Below are 21,746 nucleotides of genomic sequence, written 5' to 3'. Positions count from 1 at the left end.
GTTCCATGTGTTATTCATTATTATTTTGCCAATAAGTTTCATTTCATGACTTTCTGTTCATGTGCACCATCACTAATCTTATAAATTTCTGTCATATTTGCCTTCCTTATACTTTTTTTTGGGGGGGGGGGGAGGAATAAAATTTAAAGTGGCTACTTTTATGCCACTTTTTGCAGAGAACATATTCCACTTCAACCCTGATAAATTTTAATTCCCTTTCCTACACTGCTTTGAGAGCTCTGTGCAGTCACACAAGTTCTGCAAGCTCAGAACCTGTATGACTGCACATACCTAGAGCAACATGCTGCGGTAGCATTTTGGCAAGCAGCCAGCCCCCCAGGGCATGACTCCCACCTTCCCAGTCAGAACGCATTTCATTGCTGCCCCAGCAATTTTAATTGCCATTTTCTGCACTATTCCCCATGTGGCATAATCAGAACTTGACAAAGTACCCCAAATGAACATTTGTATACTGATAAAAACTGCATTAGGATTCTTGGCACTCAAAGTGCACTGAACTTCATAATACTGAATTTGCTTTATTCATTGCTATAAGATCCTGTATTCAACAAACTTTCCATAATGATAGTGCTATGCAAAGTTCAAACCAGCAAAATACCACCAGTAAACCATGGGTTGTATCCCACTGAATCAATGGGTTCAGGGAATGACTTGTGCGAATGCAATTCAATTTCTATTACCTCCCCCACCCACTGCCCCCAAATCTGCTCTGGGTTTCCCCTTAACCTCTCCCCTCCCCAAGCAGATTTGTGGGCGTTGCGGCAGAGTGAGGGGGAAGAAGGAAGGGAAGTTTGGTCACACTCACAGAAGTTCTTCTGTGCACACAGTGATTTTGTTGGCTACAGCTCCATGTTTGTTGGTATTTCAAATCTGTGTAAACATCTTCTGGTAAGAGAAATAATTATAATGTTTCTTCTTCGCAGCACCTCTTTAAAACATAACCGTAGCCACCAGCAAAGAGCAGGAGGCAGCAGAGGATGTTGGTTGTGCTTCTGTTTGAAATGTTGTGACCTGTTTCAAAGCAAAGTGCAGGGCCCCCCTTTCCCCCTCCACCCAGACTCTTTCAGCCTGCGGTATGAAGTTTCATCTAGACTTTCCTTCCAATTCAGCTGGTTCAGCAGAATGAGAGAGGTAAGCTTAGCTTTCTGCAAAACACTGAAAGTGAAGCGGCCAAATGGGATGCAGCATAAGATTTCTCTTTGAAGTCTGACCACCCACTCTCACTGGAGCATCTCATTAAAATGCCACATCACAGGAAAACTGAGCATCCATCAGCTGCCACAGGGTGCTGTGCTCAGTGGTACTTTGAAGAAGCTTGGCCGCTTTTTGTTTGAGCAAAACTCTTGCCAGTATTCACATGCAGTATTCACATGCAAAACCCCACAAAACAAAAGTGAGAATTTGGCATCAAATGCAACATGGCTTACAAGAGCTTTATGGTGTGAAATCCTCCTATTGCATTTTTATTTCTCTTCATTATGATTCTGTTCCTGTTTTCTTACTCTCTTTGAAATGCAAGAAAGCTGGGTACTCATAAGAATCTTCCATCTTATTAATCTGAATCTTTTTGGGTGAGGGTAATTCTGTACATAACGGGATTTCTGATCTGTACTTAACACTATTTGAGCTTTATTAATTTGATATACCCTTGGAAGAGGAGAGAGCAACATTTTTCTTCTTCTTGCCTAAGTCAATATAGAAATGTACAGGAAACCAACATCCAGCATTTATGCAAACATTGACATACTGATATATGTCTGTTCTCTACAGCTGGGCTTCTTAGAACTAATAACTTGCTGGAGGTTGAAGCTGAAAAGGAGCTGATCTGGCCTATGGCAGTACTATACATGAGGGGAATCACTGTAAGTAAGGTTGGAGCCTGTATGTGTACAGTTCAAATCATCATTCCTAAAAAGAGACTATAAAAAGGTAATATACTAAATAGGTGAGGACAGAAAATGTTGTTCTGTTGGCCAATTCACACTGTGATTTTTTAAGAACCCACTGTTAAAAAGATATAGAGAAAATACAGAATTCTAGCTGATCCCCCACCTCAGCTGTTGTGTGATTTTATGGTAATTGGATAACAGTGATGTGCACCTTGAATCTTTTGCAGGAAGACCTCTAATATCCTATTGAATCCTAATATCATAATGAATTGTAATTAGGCCCATTTATAATATAATGATGAACCATGGTTTACATGCTATGGGAACTCATTCTGGGAATGACTGATTTACCCAGATTAATGTTCAAAATTGCAATTCAAAATTCCATTTTTGAATTTGTTTAGCTGACTACCCCACTGTTCGGATGGGAAAGCTGAATATAAACATTTTAATGGAAAATAATACAAATAAGCAATACAGACGTCCCTGGAGTCAGGAACAAAGCTTCTTAAGATACAAATAGAGATGAATCACAGCCTACCTTTCTTTATACAGATGTTTATATGTGTATGCATATGTGTGTTCCACTACAGTGTTTGGTAAAACAGTATCTATAGATTGAAGCTACAGGGCATTTCCCTTGTAAGTCATGCACTATGCATTTATGTGCATAGGGTTTAAATATTTCCAGATGGATTGTGTCAGTGGCTTTAATGGCAAGTGGGCAGGTCCCAGCAAGCCTTCTCAGTAACTAAGATAAATGTGTACAGTGAAGTTCAGCTTCCTGGCAAGCAATTAAATGCCTTGTCTCTGACTCAGAACCACGGGCATTTGCCAGCAATTAACTGGAGTAATGCCAGAGAGCTCACAAATGATGATATATATATATATATATTGGCCATTTTAAGAATTGTAACAAAAAGTAGGATTGTGGGGGGATTGCCATCAAAGCAGTGATAAAGAGTCGTAGAATCTACAATCCCCAAAGTGGCCAAGTTACTTCATTATTTGGTCAGTGCTCCTAACTCAGTGCTGGTTTCCTAACTAGGCTTGAGGTGGTGATTCAGAGCAGGGCTGGTTTTGGCTGGAGTTAGTTGTGGGGGGAATGGAACTGTCTTTTGGCTACCTCTTTGGTCAAACATCTGTATCTTAAATAGAAGAAAATAATTATTGTCATTAGATATTGTTGTAGCTTTGTGTCTTAAAATAGCTGCAGAGGAACTGTAACCTTCCAATGGAAAAGAGAAATATTCAAACAACTCCAGCGTGATGCCTCCAACTGTGGATGTAGTACATGACACGTAACCATTCCATGAATTTGTCCAACCCTCGTTTTAAGGCACCCAAGTTGGTCCCCATCACTACATCTTGTGGGAGTGAGTTCCGTTGTTTAACTGTATGTTATATGAAGAAGTACTTTTTTGTCTGACATTTGTTTCTTCCTGCTCTATGATTTTGCCCTTTGCCAGTTGTGCTGATTTTGACTTTTGTACAGTGCAAGCCACTGTACAATGTTGAAGACGCAAATGCTGATGGAAAAGGAGACACTTAAAAGATATCAGTGTGGCTGCATAAGGAGCTTACAGATGAGCTGAGATATAAGAAGAGAATGCACAAGAAAGGGAAGAAAGGAGAAATCATGGTGGAAGAGTATACATGAATAGTCAACAGCTCCACGGAGAAGGTCAGGAGGGCCAAAGCTTGGATAAACTCAGGCTTGCAAGAGAATAATTTTAAAGTTTATTTTCAGCTACGTTTGAGGCAAGAGAAAGAATAAGCAAATAGTAGGTTGCTTTTGAATTATGGTGCTGGAGGAGACTCTTGAGAGTCCCATGGACTGCAAGAAGTTCAAACCTCTCCATTCTTAAGGAAATCAGCCCTGAGTGCTCGCTGGAAGGACAGATCCTGAAGCTGAGGCTCCAATACTTTGGTCACCTCATGAGAAGAGAAGACTCCCTGGAAAAGACCCTGATGTTGGGAAAGATGGAGGGCACAAGGAGAAGGGGACGACAGAGGACGAGATGGCTGGAAAGTGTTCTTGAAGCTACCAGCATGAGTTTGACCAAACTTCAGGAGGCAGTGGAAGACAGGAGTGCCTGGCGTGCTCTGGTCCATGGGGTCACGAAGAGTCGGACACAACTAAATTACTAAACAACAACAACAAAAGGTCTCTTGAGAAGATTGAGAAATCCTATTGGGTTACAGAGAAGAGGGAACTTTTCAACACCTACTTTGCCTCTGTCTTCACCCAGAAGGAAAAGCAGTATCCAACCTGGTGATTACAGAATAAATGGAAGGAGGGAGCTGCAGCCCAATGTCTACTCTACACAACGTCCAGATCAGGGATTTCGTTCGCAACAACTTTTAACACTGCATCATCATTCTGTGCAGCCACCAACAAAAACGTGCAACCGCAAGGCAATGCATTGCATGTGAGTATGTATAGCAATGGAGAAATCAAAACATTGCAAACGCCCCCCCTTTGTAATGGTTATCTGTTGGTAATGCAAAGGGGGATATCAGCAGGCAACTTTCTCCTTCGTGCTAAGGAAGCCTGCGTGGGCCGTGCTCCTCTCGCGCATCCCGCAAAGCATCTGGAAATGCAAGCCCCCTCTCTCTCCGCAGGCGGATTCCGGTCAAAGAAGCGGCTGCGTTTTCCTCGCCTGGCTTTCATCCAAGCAGACGGCTCTGGGGCGAGGAGGAGGACCCGGCGGCGGGGCAGTCGAGCCGGGCGCCCCCCAGCGGCCATTCCCTGCCAGAGGCGGGAAAGCGGCGCCGCTGTCGAGGGGCGCAGAAGTTGGCTTCGCCCCTCGACTGTGCGGCGCGCTCCCTCCACCCCACCTCCCCTTTTCCTGCCTCCGTCCGCACGTGGCTGGGGGGGAGAGACCCCCTGCCTCCTCCGCCCACCCCTCTCCCTCTCCCCCTCCGCTTAGCCGGGCGGACGCTGCTGCTGCTGCGGGCTGCGCATTCCTGGCCGCCCCCCCCGGGGAGGGAGCCGAGGCACTGAAAGGCTCGCTTATGCGCGGCGCAGACACTGCCCGATTCATCCGCGCCTCGCCTCTGCCTCCCGCTCGCTCGCTCCGCCAGCGCCATGAAGCTCCTGCCGCCCTGTCCGCCTTCGCTGGTCGCCTTCGCGGCGCTGCTGCTACTGCTGCTGGGGGTTCTGTCGGCGAGCCCCCCGGCCGGCCTGGCCGAGACCCCCAAAGGCAAGCAGAAGGCGCTTCGCCAGAGGGAGGTGGTGGACGTGGTGAGTGCGCAGCGAGGGCGCCGCGATCCCCGGAGGGGGCTGCGCAGGGTCTCGGGATGCGGTGGGTCGTGGGTGGCATGGAGGCAAGTAGCAATCCCGAGAGGGCGCACGCATTGCATGGGATGGGGGCAGAGGCGTACCTTAGGCTCCCTTGCACCCTGGCCAAGCAGCTGGGCGCTCTGCCATTCCAAGCCAGAGTGGAGAGGCAGCATTTTGGCGCCCACTGGGACCAAGGGTGTCAACATTGAATAAAATATGGAGGGGGGGGCTAGGAGTTGGCTCCTATGCCTGGGCCACACCCTTGGGGGGCAACCTTTCCAACCCCTAGGTACACCCCTCATGGAGACCTCCTGCTTAGCCTTCTTCTTGGCGTGCCACTTCCCGTCTTACTCATTTATATCCCACCATAAGAAGCAGTAGACTGGCTGGTAAAGATAAAGGGACCCCTGACTGTTAAGTCCAGTCGCAGACAACTCTGGGGTTGCAGCGCTCATCTCGCTTTACTGGTCGAGGGAGCCGGCGTTTGTCCGCAGACAGCTTCCGGGTCATGTGGCCAGCATGACTAAGCTGCTTCTGGCGAACCAGAGCAGCGCATGGAAATGCCGTTTACCTTCCCATCGGAGCGGTACCTATTTATCTACTTGCACTTTGACGTGCTTTCGAACTGCTAAGTTGGCAGGAGCAGGGACCGAGCAATGGGAGTTCACCCCGTTGTGGGGATTCGAACCGCCAACTTTCTGATCGGCAAGCCCTAGGCTCTGTGGTTTAACCCACAGCACCACCTGCGTCTTCCTGTCTTACTCATTTATATCCCACCATAAGAAGTAGCAGCCTGGCTAGATCAGGCTAAAATAGCTCAGCATCAACTGATGGGGGGAGTTCAGGAGCACAGGGGACTGCAGTGTGATCTCCAAAGAACTCAAGGTGGCCTACCTGGTTCTACCTTGCATTCTCCAGGTCACCCTCTCAACAACCCTGTGAGGTAGGTTAGGTGGCTGACTGGCTCCAGGACACTCGGTAAGCTTCTTGGCTGACTGGGGAATTGAGCCCTGGTCTCCCAGGTCCTGGTTGATGGGTCTGACCTCTGCACCATGCTGGCAACAAACAATGTGTAAGGAGATAAGAATAAGCCAAGCCCCCAATGTTTTCGAGCTGCTGAATAAGATTAAGAAAACAAACCTGACAGACACAATACTGGGAAAGGAGAGGATGTGGAGAGGGAACAAATGAAGGAGCATTATTATCAAATGCAGCTGGGCGGAAGATGCAGTCCGCATCCAGAATTCTACTAGTTTCTGAAAACTTGCAAAGATCCTTCTGAATGTTGAATGGCTCTAAAGCCACATTTAGATATGATGGTGCGCAATTAGAATAATTTACCAGTGCCTGTGTTCCGTTTCTAATTTAAACTGGGTTGCCTGGCCGTCACATCCAAAAGCACACAAGGCTTAATGTTGCTGACGTTAAGCAGTTCTGGGTTTGGTAAGAAAATAACAAATCATGTGCAAGGGAGGCACAATCTAGCAGGGGCCATACTGCAACAGGATGCTAATGTTGCATACATAATGTGATGCCAGGTTCAAACAACACTATGCAGATAAATCCTTACTGTTTACCTGGCATCATGTTTAAATAAAGCTTGACTGATGGAAAGTAATCTTAAAGTCTGCAGATGGGGTGGAATGGGAGCTGTGCTGTGCTCATTGTTACAACTTGAGATCTCAAGGGCTGTGTACCTAAACATGCAGATGTTTATTCTTCATCCAGTGTGCTTCCACCTCTCATTTGGGAAGCGGTGTACACCTGATGCTATCTAGCCTGTTGTTTCTTATGAAATACTGCATTTTTATGCATTTTCCCCCAAACCAGCTTTGGCCTACCTGTGTGTTAAACTGGCAATGCATACAGCCTTTCTCTCTGCTAACGTAAAACACAGCTGCCTGCAGGGTTGCAAAAGAGACAGCTGTGTAATCTGCTGTGGTGGGACATTATGGCTGCAGAGGATGAGTAATCTGACTGATCTCCTCCGCTCTTTGTTATTACTCACTGAGCATGAATATTTAGGGAAATGGTTAGTGGGTTTCTTAAAACATTCTTCCTCACTCAAGCCATTCATTGCCACGTTGGACACAGAAGCAGAGCTGGCCTTGGTAGGCTGTGGCTGTAACTCACCACATTTCTTTAAGTAATATGTCCATTGGGGAAAGCAATGCCTGGTTTATGTCAGGACTGGACAGTTTATGTGTGTGTATGCGAGACAAGCCGGGGGAGAAAAATGGTTCCTTTGCAACAACAAAATGTAATAACCAATGTGGTTATTGGTTTACTGTTTCAAGCTCAAGCATCTATATATATATGTGTGTCTATAAAATGGGAATAATTTTGATTTTCAGTATAATGGGATGTGTTTGCAAGGACCTAATGGTGTTCCTGGAAGAGACGGAAACCCTGGTGTCAATGGAATTCCTGGAACACCTGGGATCCCGGGTCGAGATGGACTAAAAGGAGAAAAAGGAGAATGCATGAGAGAAAGCTTTGAGGAGTCTTGGACACCCAACTACAAACAGTGTTCATGGAGTGCTCTGAACTATGGCATAGACCTTGGAAAAATTGCAGTAAGCAAGTACCATTGCATTTATAATGTATATTACAGCAAAAGAGGTGGGTGAGGGTACAAAGATGTGGTGATAATTCTTTTCCTTATCGCTTTGGCTTCCTTATTCCTAGCAGCTAGGGCCTACTGCAGTCAGCAATCAGAGATCCACTTAAGGAGGACCACTGAGGCATCTCAAATGACTGATGAAAGATACTGTAAGCAAGCTCTGGTATTAGGATTTAAATATAAAAATCTAGAGCAGAGGACGCAGCGGATTGCTGGAGAAGGGATGCTATTTGGCTAACTCTATAAGAAATAACCAGGAGTCTGTTGCAGTTTAAAGACTAACCAAATTATTATGGCATAAGCTTTTTTGAGGCAGCTGTCCCTTTAAGGTAGTAACTATTTCTTTTTAAATGACAAGTCAATAAATAATCAACCACTTAAACACACAACTTTTTATTGTTTTGTAATAGGAGTGCACATTCACAAAGATGCGCAGCAACAGTGCTTTAAGAGTCCTCTTCAGTGGATCACTTAGACTCAAATGCAGAAACGCTTGTTGCCAGAGATGGTATTTTACATTTAATGGAGCTGAATGCTCTGGGCCACTTCCCATTGAAGCTATAATTTATTTAGACCAAGGAAGTCCGGAATTAAATTCCACCATTAACATACACCGCACTTCTTCAGGTACGTATCAAGATAATCTTGTGAGACCAACAAGAATTTCACTGTAAAAATTCTGGGCACATGTGAGATGCAGATTGCGTTACTTGACTGGTTCCCTGTAGGAAATAAACACAATAATAAGGTAATAGGTACATCAGAGTTTTCCTTTCTGGTGATAAAGAACTAAGGTTTAGGATCAGACAAATGAGAATCAAACCTCCTCCAGGCTTAGACCTGCCCAGTTATAAGCTAGAAAGTATAGAGATATAAACACTGGCCTGTGAGCGCTCCATTTGGAGAACAGCCTTTACCAAAGTTGCCATGCGCTTTGAAGACACTTGAACTCAGGACAAAAGGAAGAAATGTGCTAAGAGGAAGGCATGCTTGGCAAACCTTAACCATGATCAGTTATGGCCCAGAAACCTATGTCCCCACTGTGGAAGGGTGTTTGGATCCAGAATTGGCCTCCACAATCATTTATGAACTCACTGTTAAAACTGTGTTTATGGAAGACAATCTTACTTGGCTACGAGTGATCGCCAAAGAAGAAAGTATAGAGATGTAAATGCAGCTACTAGAGCCCAACTCTAGACACTACCTGGTAGCCCTGCATCTGGAAGGAAGGTAGACAGAAAAAGTCATTAATGTTGCTCCACAGCAAACTGCTAGTGATGGCTGATCCATTCAGCTTCTTCCCTGAATTGTAGGATGCTATAGCAGAAAAGCATTTGTTCCAGAATGCAAAGGTCAGAAACTAAACCAATTATTGTCCTTTAAATTTGCTCAGACACACAGAGTATGAGTAGACAACTGAACATTGTTAAAGTTTCCATTAAAATGAGAGCACCTTCTCACAGAATATTGATTTTGGTTACTGACAGCTATCATTAGTTGATGGAGATGTTGTTTTTAACAAACAAAACCAAAACCCAAGCACGGGGCAGTTTCTTCCCAAATCGCAAAGAATGGTTCTCCTCTTTTTTATGTCTATAATACAAATTTTGTTAAGAATAACATGAAACAATACAAACAAATAATGGGTGTTGATCACCAGATACAAAGCAAAATATAGTCACGATGTGTATAAGGCGGAAAATAACAGCACGTTAAGTAAAATAACCAAGCAAAAAAGATTTTTAAGGGGTCTTGGGTCCTCCTAGTGACAGTTAATAAAAGAAATAAACATGAACTACAGTAATCAGCATCAAAAGTGGCTCTTCTCCTTTGGAACTCCCTGCCTATTAGTTGTACTGTTGCAAACATCCGCTAAAACTTTTTATTATTTCCATGCAATTCTGTGTGGACATACAAGGGTGCATCCAATGCTAGTCCTACACAGAGTAGAACCACTGAAAATAATGAACATGGTTATTTTTTGAAAGTAATAGAGGGATGATGGGAGGTGAATGAAACAGGGCCTGGTGGGCACAGGTTCAATCCCTCTATTATGGGCGAAACCACTATGCTTTTTGTCTTTTATACAGTGGAAGGACTATGTGAAGGGATCAGCGCTGGCCTGGTGGATATTGCTGTTTGGGTTGGTACTTGTTCCGATTACCCACCTGGAGATGCTTCCACTGGATGGAACTCAGTCTCTCGCATCATTATAGAAGAACTGCCAAAATAGAGCTCTTTCAAAGATTCTCTCCCCCCTTTGACCACTTATATTTCATACCTTACATATTAACTCCATGCTTTAAATCTATAGTTTTCTATGTTATCAAAGTACTTGACTATAACGCACAAGCTTGTTCTACAGAAAATATCTGTAACCAATGGATTTCTTTTTTTAAAAAGTTTAGTTTATGGGTTTATACACTTTCTGGATTTATGTACTACTTTTGTACAATTTGTAGACAATTCTTACATTTGTTAATAAAGACAATCGTTTAGAAATAGCCAAATAAAAGGAATTTTAATATACGTTATCAAATAAAATTTGCTCAAGCCTACACCTACTACCACAAATCAGTACAGTTTTAATTAAAATCTCACCAACTTTGCATTGAAAGGGGTGTGGGTGAAAAACCACTTGTAATGTCAATATAGTTGAATTCTGATTGCTTTCTAGAAAATAGCTACTTCAGGCTCAGGGGCTCTGATAAGCATGTGCACACACTTCCTTTTTCAAGGCAGGTCAAGGCCACAAGTTCATTCCTTTCTGTATGCAAAACTTCAACCTGCAGTGTAGTGAATGGCAGTGATTACTCACATAGGAACTCAGCCCGTGCAAACTGGAAAAATACATGGAACTTTTGCTCTAAGCGAAATGGAAGGTCAAGCTGAGTTAGCAGCACCAATAAATCTCACAAATACATGTCACCCTCTCAAAGAACTAGCTTTAATATCAAAAGCATTGCAGGTGAGTTCAGGTGAGACTTTGCAAGTACAGCATCTTCATAGATGGTTCTATATGACATGCTCAGGAAGCAATGTGGAATATGCATGCAGGATAGCTACATACCATCCTCATTTGCCAAGTATTCTTAGGCATTGAAAATGGGTTTTCTGGACACATATTTAATCAACCCACGTCTAATTTGTTGGGGGTTCAAGTACATTACGTACAACTTGTATTAAAGAATGAAACTAAAGAACCTACAATTACAAGGAAATTCATACACAAGGCTTTTAGACTTTCTCTTGCCCTTTTGTTCCAATTTAAACATTAAATAAAACTACAAAAATAAGCTGAATATATACCATGTAGCATTTTCCTCACATGCAGGGACCTTTCTGCCATTTGGGGATACCTACTTTCATGTTTTTTGTATGATAACTTTCTATAGTTAAAACCATGCTGTATCTCCTCACTTTTCAGACAAGCATGGTCTCCTCAGGAGACTCGCATCAATTTTTAAAATGAGAGGCCCAGTTTTACAAATCAAAAAGGCAATATGCAAAATGAAGGTAAGTAGGAGAATATAGAGGATTAGTTATTCAGGTTGATAATGGAACAGTGAAAAACAACAGTTGGCATGTATATCCAGCTGAGGTCTGGCTAATCCTCCATTTTGCTTGATTAGGTATACTGGTGGCTTATGTTCCTTGGACCAATGATGGAGCCACAGACCCTTTCTCATTGCTTCTGTACTCTCAAGGCAACCAGCAGCTGGAGCACAGTGCTTCCCAGCCGCTGCAAGGAGGGCAAAGCAAGCTGCCTGCCCCCACTTCCAGGCTAGCTTTCCCCATACCATCTGAGGAAGAGGCAGGGCCACTAGCCAAAGACACTCATGTACTTATACAAAGCCCATCTGGATAAAAAAACCAGTAATTTCTATCCAAGCACCATTTTAACTATTTCTAATTCGCCAAGGATTTAAACTGGATATGGGTAAGAGTGCTTTAAACATTGGCTATACTTTATCCAAATAATTTATAGGCGGGAATCCATGGGGCTTGTGCTAGCAGAACTGTAGACTTGGAACTGCTGATGTGCATATCCCATCAAACAGTGAAATTCTGTTCGATTTCAAAGGCAATTTGCCTGTGACATGGGGGGGTGGTGGTGTTCCAGAAAGCCGCATCTAAAAAACCAATTGGGATTTCATTTTTGTTTTATTCTGCTCATAAACTAGTTAAGTTATAATTACTTACCGAGTTCCGAATAATGACAACTAAAGGTAAAGGTAAAGGTACCCCTGCCCGTACGGGCCAGTCTTGACAGACTCTAGGGTTGTGCGCCCATCTCACTCAAAGAGGCCAAGGGCCAGCGCTGTCCGAAGACACTTCCGGGTCACGTGGCCAGCGTGACAAGCTGCATCTGGCAAGCCAGCGCAGCACACGGAAACGCCGTTTACCTTCCCGCTAGTAAGCGGTCCCTATTTATCTACTTGCACCCGAGAGTGCTTTCGAACTGCTAGGTTGGCAGGCGCTGGGACTGAACAGCGGGAGCGCACCCCGCCACGGGGATTCGAACCGCCGACCTTTCGATCAGCAAGCCCTAGGCACTGAGGCTTTAACCCACAGCACCACCCGCACCCCTAATGACAACTACCTGTTTTCAAATGACCCTTTGATCTACACATTCAAGGTTTGAGCAATAAAGGGGACTGGGAGTGCATATATAAGCCTGCTCAGCCACAGGGCCAAAAGAGCATCCATTGCAGCCAGAGACTGGAATTAAGCAGAGCAGCAGGGACTTTGCTGATTCTGGAATGTTTTGCCCAGAAGAGGCTGGGTAGGCTTGGCAAGGAGCAATATAGCAGCAGCAAGAAGACTGGTGAAATGGCTGTTGGATGGTGAATGATGGATAAGGGGAGTCTGGAGTGGTGGCAAAAGCAACTGCTTCTCATTGCCCATCCAACAGCTTTCCAACAGTGACAGGCCCTTCCACTGTGCTTTGTTGTAGGGCTCTGGTTGGTGGTGCCTGACCATGACAAGTTTTGACGCTGGGCCTGCATTAGATCAGGCTACACGCTTGAACTCTAACATTCTATTTTTCAAAAGCTGTAAAGAAAGGTTACATGTATTCAGATATAAAATATAACATTGATACCAGCAAGGCAACACAATAAATTTTTGCTTTAAAGACGACATAGTACTTTAGCACTTTCTCCATTTTGCAGTGTGCTGAGAGCCATATTATGCATTCAAAACTAACATGTTTTTCCAGTTCTATACTACTGAATCCAAAAGCTTCTCAATTACACTGATCCTTGCTAGTTGGAGAATAAAAGAATTTGGAAAGCTGAATTCATTGTGGATAAATACATGCACAATTTATTGGTGAGGTATCAGGTAATATGCAATAATCTGAAACATTGTTGGGGAATTTATTCCATCTAATATTTTTTACACCAGAGACCCACCACTGGTACATTAAGAGTCCACTGCTGTTCATATAGCAGGGTTAAGAGAGAACAATTCACTCTAGAGCAAAATTTTAAAACCACATTTTGCATCTATTTTCTCATCCAGAATGTTCAGATGAGGTAATATTCCTGGCAAAGATTGAAGATTCAATAAAGAAAAGATTTATCTAGTAGAACAAAATGAGTTCTAGTTTCCATCTTCTGTGAATACCAGAAAAATAAACCAGACAGCTGTCTTGAATATCTGATTTGCTGCAGAGCCAAAAGGTGATGATGTCCTTTCCTGAAGCAATCACCAATATTTAGTTACCATTCTTCAGGCTAAGCAACAACTGGGATACTTTTTCATATACTACAAAGGTAATACAGCATGCAGGAGTGACTCTGAGAACATTAGGTATAATTCCTTTGTAAAATCCATGAACTCCTTCTTTCCTAGGGAGAAGCAGAAAGAATTTACTTGCAACTTCCATACATATTTTATAGGGGGAAATCATTCAGCCTATTAACTTTAAATTACATTATTCTGCTTTTATTGTTCTTATTCTATTTAATTATTGCGGTCTTGAGTATCAGCGATAGAAAGAAAGGCAAGGTATAAAAGCAGGTCTGAATCCAACTAAGTGATATTCAGAATAGGTCCATTGATTTCAATGGGTCTGTTCTGAGTTTGACTTGGCTGGATGCAACCCATATAGATAAATAATTATCCACATATTTTTATTCTAAATTGATCTTTTAAGTGACACTTCTACAAAGACCATCTTGAAACATGAAAACTGAATTTCTAAAGCAATACCTAATTCAGGAAAGCACTGAAAGTCCATACTGAAATAACATTGAAAGCTTATTTGCACAGAGAAGTGTTACAATCGCCTTGGATGCCTAGAAAACAGAGAGACTGCCCACAAATTGCCAAACTGACTTTAGCAATACTGGCTAACAATACAAAGTTATTTTTCTCAAGTGATTTCTTAACAGACATTTCACTTTTGGTTTGATCATGCTGACCCCACATCTTTTCTGCTAGAGCACTTGTCTGCTTTTGCTTTTTGTGGAAAACCTCTGCTGTTAGGTTTCATGGCTAAGCCTTTCTGGCACATACCCCGACAAAGTATTACACATGGCCTATTTCACCTTGTACAACACTTCTCAATATATCTAGGGTTTTGTGACTTTATGTGACAGGCGATTTTCTCCTCTATTTTTTTGGAAACATGTAAATTATATCTCCACAGTCCTTCTGTTAACCCTCCACCCAATTTGTTGTGGGATAATACTGGAGACCTGCTTGTTATAGCGGGAGGTGGAGGAATGATGGAACAGTTGCCTATCCATAGGTAAGAGTGATGATGCAACCTGCCAAGGAAAGCAGTTAAAAATGGGGCTGGGGAAATCAACAATGAAACTCAACAGGCTTACAATAAATTTTAATCTGAGTATGTCTTAGTGGAATATCCATACCTGTTTATACTTCACTACTTTTACAGTGCATTCCAAATCAGGTTTACTCAATGAACTCAATGGGGCTTAATCTCAGCAAATGTGTTTAGGATTGCTGCTTTAGTTTCTCTACTGCTCTCACAAACCCATTCATGCTTGTTTTGAACTTCTCTCAAATAATTATAAAGTTACCCAGCTGATATAACAGAGAGAGGAAACACACAGAGAGGAAAAGTTGAAAGCTTGATGTCTTTAAGAATGCCAAGTACATCAGTGATAACAAAGGAAGTCCTTTCACACCAGCTTTATATCTCCAGGCCTACCTCCATGTCCTACGGATGACATCGACCAATCCAGAGTATCTGTTGTGCTGATCCTGGAGACGTGCTCTCACAACCTGATAGGGATATGTAGTTGAAACTGCAAAAATTTTCGACAGTGCTGCCATTGTGATATATTCTAAAGTGCTCTAAAAAGAAAATGGTATCAATATTAGCTCCTGACAAATTCACTAAAAGAACAAAAAACAAAATTTCACATTTGACACTGCTTATTTCTATCATTATACAAGTGTTAGTAGTAAAGGTAAAGGTACCCCCGCCTGTACGGGCCAGTCTTGACAGACTCTAGGGTTGTGCGCCCATCTCACTCAAGAGGCCGGGGGCCAGCACTGTCTGGAGACACTTCCGGGTCACGTGGCCAGCGTGACATCGCTGCTCTGGCGAGCCAGAGCCGCACACGGAACGCCGTTTACCTTACCGCTAGTAAGCAGTCCCTATTTATCTACTTGCACCCGGGAGTGCTTTCAAACTGCTAGGTTGGCAGGCGCTGGGACCGAACAACAGGAGCGCACCCCGCCGCAGGGATTCGAACCGCTGACCTTTCAATCAGCAAGCCCTAGGCGCTGAGGCTTTTACCCACAGCGCCACCCGTGTCCCTTAGTGTTAGTAGTACTAAGTTTAAATTCTAACTAGATACTTCCATTTCACAGGATGTCTTACCAATTTCAAATCCGATCGCCTGTTTCGATGTCTATTATATTTTGATTTCAATTCTTCATATGCCATGAATTGAAGTGCTCCGTGTGATGTTCCGAACAGACCAGGTACAAAGCCCTGAACAGAGTTTTTCAGACAATTTAAAATGCAGTTTCATGTGAAAAGCTGAGCAACCTATGACACAAAATGTATATAAACAATGGAATATAACTTTACAGTTATAAGTTTATAATGCCAGAATGTGGATACTGGTTGAAATGGCCAAACACAGAAAAATATGCACGTAAGAGAAGAAAATATATGGAAACCAGTTTTCGAAAGAAAGAAAGAAAAAATAAAAAAGCTGAACTTTAATCCTGGCAAGATGGAGGCACTGTGGGTGAGTAGTTCCTTTGCCTCAGAAATTAGTTGTCTACCCTGGATGGGGTTGCACTCCCCCTGAAGGAGCAGGTTCACAGTTACTTCTGGATCCAGCTCTGTCACTGCAGGCTCAGGTAGCCTTTGTGACTAGAAGTATCTTTTACCAACTGCTATAGGTGTGACAGCTGCAGCAATTTCTAGACCAGAAAAGCCTTCTGACAGTAGTTCATGCATTGGTTACTTCAAGACTGGATTACTGCAATGCGCTTTATGTGTGGCTTCCCTCGAGCTTGAGCTGGAAGCTGCCGTTAGTGCTACAGCATGATTGCTGACAGGAGTGAGGCCTTGTCAGCATATAACACTTGTGCCCAGAGATCTGCACTGGCTGCTGCTTTGTTACCAGGCCAGGCTCACTATTAGTAATCCAAAGCTCTTAATAACTTGGCACCAGTTTATCTACGAGATGGCTTCACCCTACATGTGCCACTCAAACACTTTGATTGACGGAATTGGCACTACCACAGGTGCCACATAATAGTCATTCTAAGTTTGTAAAAACCCAGTATTTTAGTGTGGCAACACCTACTTTGGAATTTCCTGGCTATTGGTAACAAGCAGGAGCCTTCACTGGACTCTTTTCAGTGCCTGCTAAAAACATTCTTCTTTAGACAAACCTACCCAGTTGCTTAAAAAGTTAAGGTAATTTTAATCTGTTTTAGTATTTTAACTTTTGTATGTTTTTAAGTATGGTTGTAAATTATTCTTAATTTTATTGCCTTATCTTTTTGTGAACCTCTCTGAGGATTAATACAGTGGTGCCCCGCAAGACGAATGCCTCGCAAGACGGAAAACCCGCTAGACGAAAGGGTTTTCCGTTTTTCAATGCGCTTCGCAGGACGAATTTCTCTATGGGCTTGCTTCGCAAGACGAAAATGTCTTGCGATTCTTGAGATTTTTTTTTGCTCCCCACCCCCTTTTTCTAAGGCGCTAAGTTGCTAATAGCCTTTTAGCAGCTAATCCGCTAATCCCTTAAGCCTTTAATAGCCGCTAATAGCCGCTAAACCGCTAATAGCGCTAATCCGCCAATCAGGTTGCTTCGCAAGACGAAAAAACCGCTAGACGAAGAGACTCACGGAACGGATTAATTTTGTCTTGCGAGGCACCACTGTATTTTTTTTACAATCAAGCCATGTAAATTTTTTATAAAATAATAAATGTAGGAATTTTATGAAGCTCAGACACAAATTAAGGACTACTATCTCAAAGCCTGTGATCGCTCAATCTGTCTATTGTTATTGTGATAGTTATTGCGTGCCTTGAGTATCTTATACATATTTATATAGCCTTTTTTTTTACACACACTATAAATACTTTATTATAATTCAACTTATAACTTCTCAAAAATCCTTCCAAGTCAATGGCTAGGAGATCTAAGAAAGCACAAAGATTTCCACCCTCGGAGGGAGAAGGCCCAGGCAGGTAATAGGCTGCTGCTCACCTGTTCAGTTCAGAAAGCGCAGAAAGGGGGCATTTTGAGGAGGGGGGTGCTAACTGGATCCAAAGCCCCATGGAGGGGCCTCATTCCTGGGTCCCTTGGAGTTTTGTTTTTTACTATGCAGTTCCAGTTAGCTGATGTCTGTGGACCAGTCATCTGTGGTCAGGAAGCACCTCATCCTCTAAAGACAGACCACTGATCTAGCAAGAGGACAGGGCTCCCGGTTCTTCCAGATCAGAAGCCCCTCATTTCGCAGCATTATGAACTGACAAAAACTACTTTCCATTCAGTCTACTCACAAGTATGTCTTTTCCTGCTACCTATCCATCCCTACCTACTGGTTCTACCACTACACAACAGAATTATCCGTTAACTCAGGCATACTGGCCCAAATGCTAATCCTGACTTGATTTAGACTGAACTCCTCACAACATTTCCCACTATCTCAAGCATGGCTCTGTGACAAGAGAACTGAAAATGCTAGAGGCAGAGGGAGGAAAATGATGATAATAAAGCCCACTGGCAACCTTATTGCAGTGAAACTCATGTAATAACCATTCACTGATTTTGGACACAGTGGTAAAATACTGTCATACCCATATCAAATACCAGACTTCCTGGCTTTGACTTATCTTACCTTATATAGGCCACGTACACCTTCATACTTGTATATTTTGATAAGGGCATCAAGCATCCCTTTGTACTGCCTCTTTGATGGGTCAACACCAGCTTCATACTGCAACACAAGCCGAGTCTTTGTTACCCAGATTGGGTTTGTAATGCACAGAGTCATTGCTCCTATGATCAGATGGAGAGCCGACAGTTATTTTAATGTCAACACTTTAGCACTGTGCAAAAACAGGATTTCAACAACATCCCCTCAACACATGGGCACTCCTACACACACCTGGCAATTTCTAATGCCAATGAAGTTTTACGCTGGCATTGAACATTCCAGGTTGATTTAGCAGTTGTTCCGCACTTACCAAGAGCAGCAGATAAAAAGTATATTCTGCTAAAGAAATGGACCAATCGTACAGGGTATTTGAACAGTGTGCACTCTACCAAATGCTTTCGTTTGACTCCCTATATCATGGGTTACCAACACAGCACCCACTGAAACACATGAGCCTGTAGACACCTTGCTTGGTGCCTGTAAGATTCCCTTGCTGAAATTAGGGTTGAAAAAAGTCTGCTACTGTAGCCATGGAATAATTTTTAAAAGCCCAGCTCCAGCACTAAGAGCTTTTGGGAGTGGGTGGGTTTACAGTTGGCTAAAACAGAAGACTACTTGCAAACCTAATTATAACACAGGAGGAACAATTTGGATGGGGTGGGAAAAGGGTCAACTCTTCCCTTTCCAGCTGTATCCTAAGTGCTCTGGAATCACCCTAGGTGTTGTGGAGGGAGTTATCTTCCTGGGGACTGCAGGTTAACTCTTGCCTCCCCAGCTGTATGCCCCCCCATACACACACACACTCCATTAGGCTTTTAAAAAATCAAAAACACTTTTTAAAGCCTGTCTAACAGGAGGCAGAGTGTGATTGTGCAGAGGCACAGTTCTCATGCACTCATGTGTGCATGGTTGCAGTGCATGCTGCCCAATGTCTCTGGTTTGCCAATGTGCCCACAGCTTTAAAGAAGTTGCCAACCTCTTCCCTAGATATTGATCAACAACAACAACAAAACACAGTATATGGAAAAGCTGAAAGTATTCACTAATCCCACTGTTCTTTTCCTCACCTGCCTCAGCAGCTGACACTAAGTGTTCAGTTGGTCCAAGACTTTCCAGCTTATCCTCTGTCTTGTAGGCTTTAATGGCATTATAGCTGCAGAGTGAAATGTTGGGATAAGGTTAAAGCTGATTAGTTGTTTTAGCAATATGTGAAATACATTCTGTATATCAACACACAAAGTAACACATAAGCATTTGAACTAACAAAAATGACACATGCTTATCTACAACGTATATAAAATGTATAGACTAGAAGCATGTACTTTGCAAGCCCATGGGCACACATCAGTAAGTAGAAGGCTCTTCCCCATTCTTCTTTGAACAGGTGTTACATCTGCCATAACACAAACTGCTTTTAAAACTTTCCAAGAGGGCTAGAGTCCAAAGTCCCATGGATATATGAAACTAGAAGTTTGGTTATTTGGAATTCAATCATAGTATTCTATACATAAATTAATATTACTTCGATGTTTTTTTAAAAAATGAGCTTTACAACAATAATTGAAATATAAAGCATTTAAATACTAGGCTATTATCTATACCATATATAATTATGCGCATGTGTCTGTGTATTTGTATGTTGATGTAAATACTGTAAAAGGTTTACAAAGGTTGTGAAAGAAAAAGCTATATCTGTAAGTAATTACGCTGCTTCCCCCTCCTTGCTAACAGCTCATATTCAGTTAATACTAGAATTCAATGGCGACTAAGAGATTGCTCATTTTGCTACTGGACCTGTAAAAACCTGCGAACGTGCTGATACGAAGCAATATTCCAAAGTCTCAAATATTAATGTAGCCTTTATTATACCAAACTTCTATACTTTAAACAACAGCAAATAAATAAATAAATAAATATTAACCAGACAAGAACCTCATGGCCTCTAGGTGTGATTGTAATAAGATTTGGCTGTGGCTGGCGAACAGTAATCCAGAGCAACAGAAGTGAGCAACAGAAGTCACACAAGTAAAAGCTGTTGATAATTAGAAGATTAGCTCAGTGCAATCTTCAGACTTGACCCTAGGCCCAGCGAACTTAATAGCAGATGCCCAGCTTCCCTCACTATTAACTGTAGGGATAAGATACTTATGACATAGTGTGCACTACTTCATTTCATTCAATTAGGGTTAAATTAAAATGCCGCACTGGTATTCCTTGTCCCAGCCAAATTTACATTGCTTGCTCTGCCAGTCTAGCTCAAAAACTCTCCAGTGAACAGCAGCCTCTGGTACAAAGGTCCTTCAAGATTAGCCTTTCAAATATTCAGTATTAGTCTTTCAAATATTGACCAGAACAATGGAAAGTAGTTTAAACTTACAAGAAAAAGTAGAGGCCCCAAGAGGCACCTGCTCCCCATATGTTTGGAGTGACCCCTTGATACAAGCCACGTAAACCTTCATGCTTCCAGACGGTTGTCAGGCAGTGCAGGATACCATTGTATTTCGGTCTCAGCTCCAAGCCATCACTCACTGCACAAAAAACAACGGGAGATTAGTCTGAAGAAAGCGCATTTCAGAATGAGCTAAGTGAACAACACAGTATACAAAAGTGAGGCACTGCAAGATCTTTTGAGAGTGAAAAAGTTAATTAGCTATAGACGCTGCACTTGCTACGAATATGGCGAATCCAATGACCTATTGTTATTATTTCCATGTGGGTTGGAAATGGAATGACACACTTGAAAAGCAGACACTCTGCCCTAACTCATTTAATGGGAATATTTGAAGAGGGATTCTACGTGTGCTCTGCCGAGTGCCCTTACAAGCCTCCTCGTTGCCAGAGTTAGATCATCCCCGGCAATTTCTATTTTAAACTACGCTAATTATTTTTATAAATTACTTGTTACGCGTATTGTACAAACTAGCACGTGCAAATCGATGCCCTCTATTGGCGGGAAACGGAGCTGCCACGTCGTGCCGGGAGGAATTGTGGGGGAGGGTCCCTGGCTATCGGGCCGGCCGATGACGTCACGAACGGGGGGTCGTGACCGTTGGTACGGCCGATGACGTCAGCAACAATCGGTGCGGCGCAAGGGAAGGAGGGCGGGAAAGACACGGAGCGCCTCACCTGCGAAGCGGATCTTCACCAGGTCGAGTGGGTGCAGCACCAACGTGGAGATGACGCCGCCGCTCAGCCCGGCCACCAGGTTCTCGACGTGCACGTGCCTGAACAGAGACCGCGCTGGTGGGGCCGAACTCGTCGTCGTCGTCGACGCAGACCCCGCCACGGTGCATGCTCGGCTCTGCGCGCCTGGGACGGCGGCAGCGGGATTCATGGGAAAACTCCTAGGATATATTTCGAATTAATAACAATTGCAATAAATAATAAACCCCTACGCAGACCTTAGCCGGTAACGTGAGTCGGCTGAGGTAAACTGCCCTTTGACCTGCGAGGCACTTGCCTCGTCCTATAGGGGAGCAGCAGCCGGTCCCTCCCCCTGGGCTGCTCCAATCGGACGGCTGTGCCTCTTTCGGTG

General features: G+C 43.2%; 2 protein-coding genes and 1 long non-coding RNA gene across 5 annotated transcripts; 1 reads left to right on the top strand and 2 right to left on the bottom strand.

Annotated features, from left to right (window-relative positions):
• Positions 1–1,814: 1,814 nt before the first annotated feature.
• CTHRC1 (collagen triple helix repeat containing 1) lies at positions 1,815–10,334 on the top strand. Of its 3 annotated transcripts, none has more exons than XM_083450735.1 (4): positions 1,815–1,883; positions 7,551–7,772; positions 8,230–8,446; positions 9,910–10,334. In XM_083450735.1, the coding sequence occupies exons 1-4, from the start codon at positions 1,854–1,856 to the stop codon at positions 10,050–10,052; spliced, it is 612 nt and encodes a 203-aa protein (XP_083306861.1). In that variant the 5' UTR covers positions 1,815–1,853; the 3' UTR covers positions 10,053–10,334. The 3 variants fall into 3 exon arrangements, with proteins under 3 accessions (XP_083306861.1, XP_083306862.1, XP_083306860.1); XM_083450736.1 differs by lacking the exon at positions 1,815–1,883 and adding an exon at positions 4,104–4,342; XM_083450734.1 differs by lacking the exon at positions 1,815–1,883 and adding an exon at positions 4,453–5,157.
• Positions 10,335–13,120: 2,786 nt separating this feature from the next.
• On the bottom strand, positions 13,121–21,545 carry SLC25A32 (solute carrier family 25 member 32; the record flags this gene model as incomplete). Its single annotated transcript, XM_083450678.1, has 7 exons — positions 13,121–13,674; positions 15,006–15,151; positions 15,684–15,797; positions 18,173–18,333; positions 19,279–19,364; positions 20,589–20,739; positions 21,338–21,545. 7 exons carry the CDS (start codon positions 21,543–21,545, stop codon positions 13,542–13,544), a joined length of 999 nt encoding a protein of 332 aa, XP_083306804.1. The 3' UTR covers positions 13,121–13,541.
• On the bottom strand, positions 17,386–18,165 carry LOC310682282. The gene is made up of 2 exons (XR_014513843.1): positions 17,749–18,165; positions 17,386–17,651 (listed from the first exon to the last, which is right to left on the bottom strand). It is a non-coding gene; the product is annotated as an uncharacterized lncRNA (long non-coding RNA).
• Positions 21,546–21,746: the final 201 nt, after the last annotated feature.

This window comes from Podarcis tiliguerta (assembly GCF_965153285.1).
Source record: "Podarcis tiliguerta genome assembly, chromosome: 7".
NCBI classification, from domain to species: Eukaryota; Metazoa; Chordata; class Lepidosauria; order Squamata; family Lacertidae; genus Podarcis; species Podarcis tiliguerta.
The sequence above is the reverse complement of the archived record's forward strand: the minus strand, read 5'-3'. Positions and strand labels throughout refer to the sequence as shown.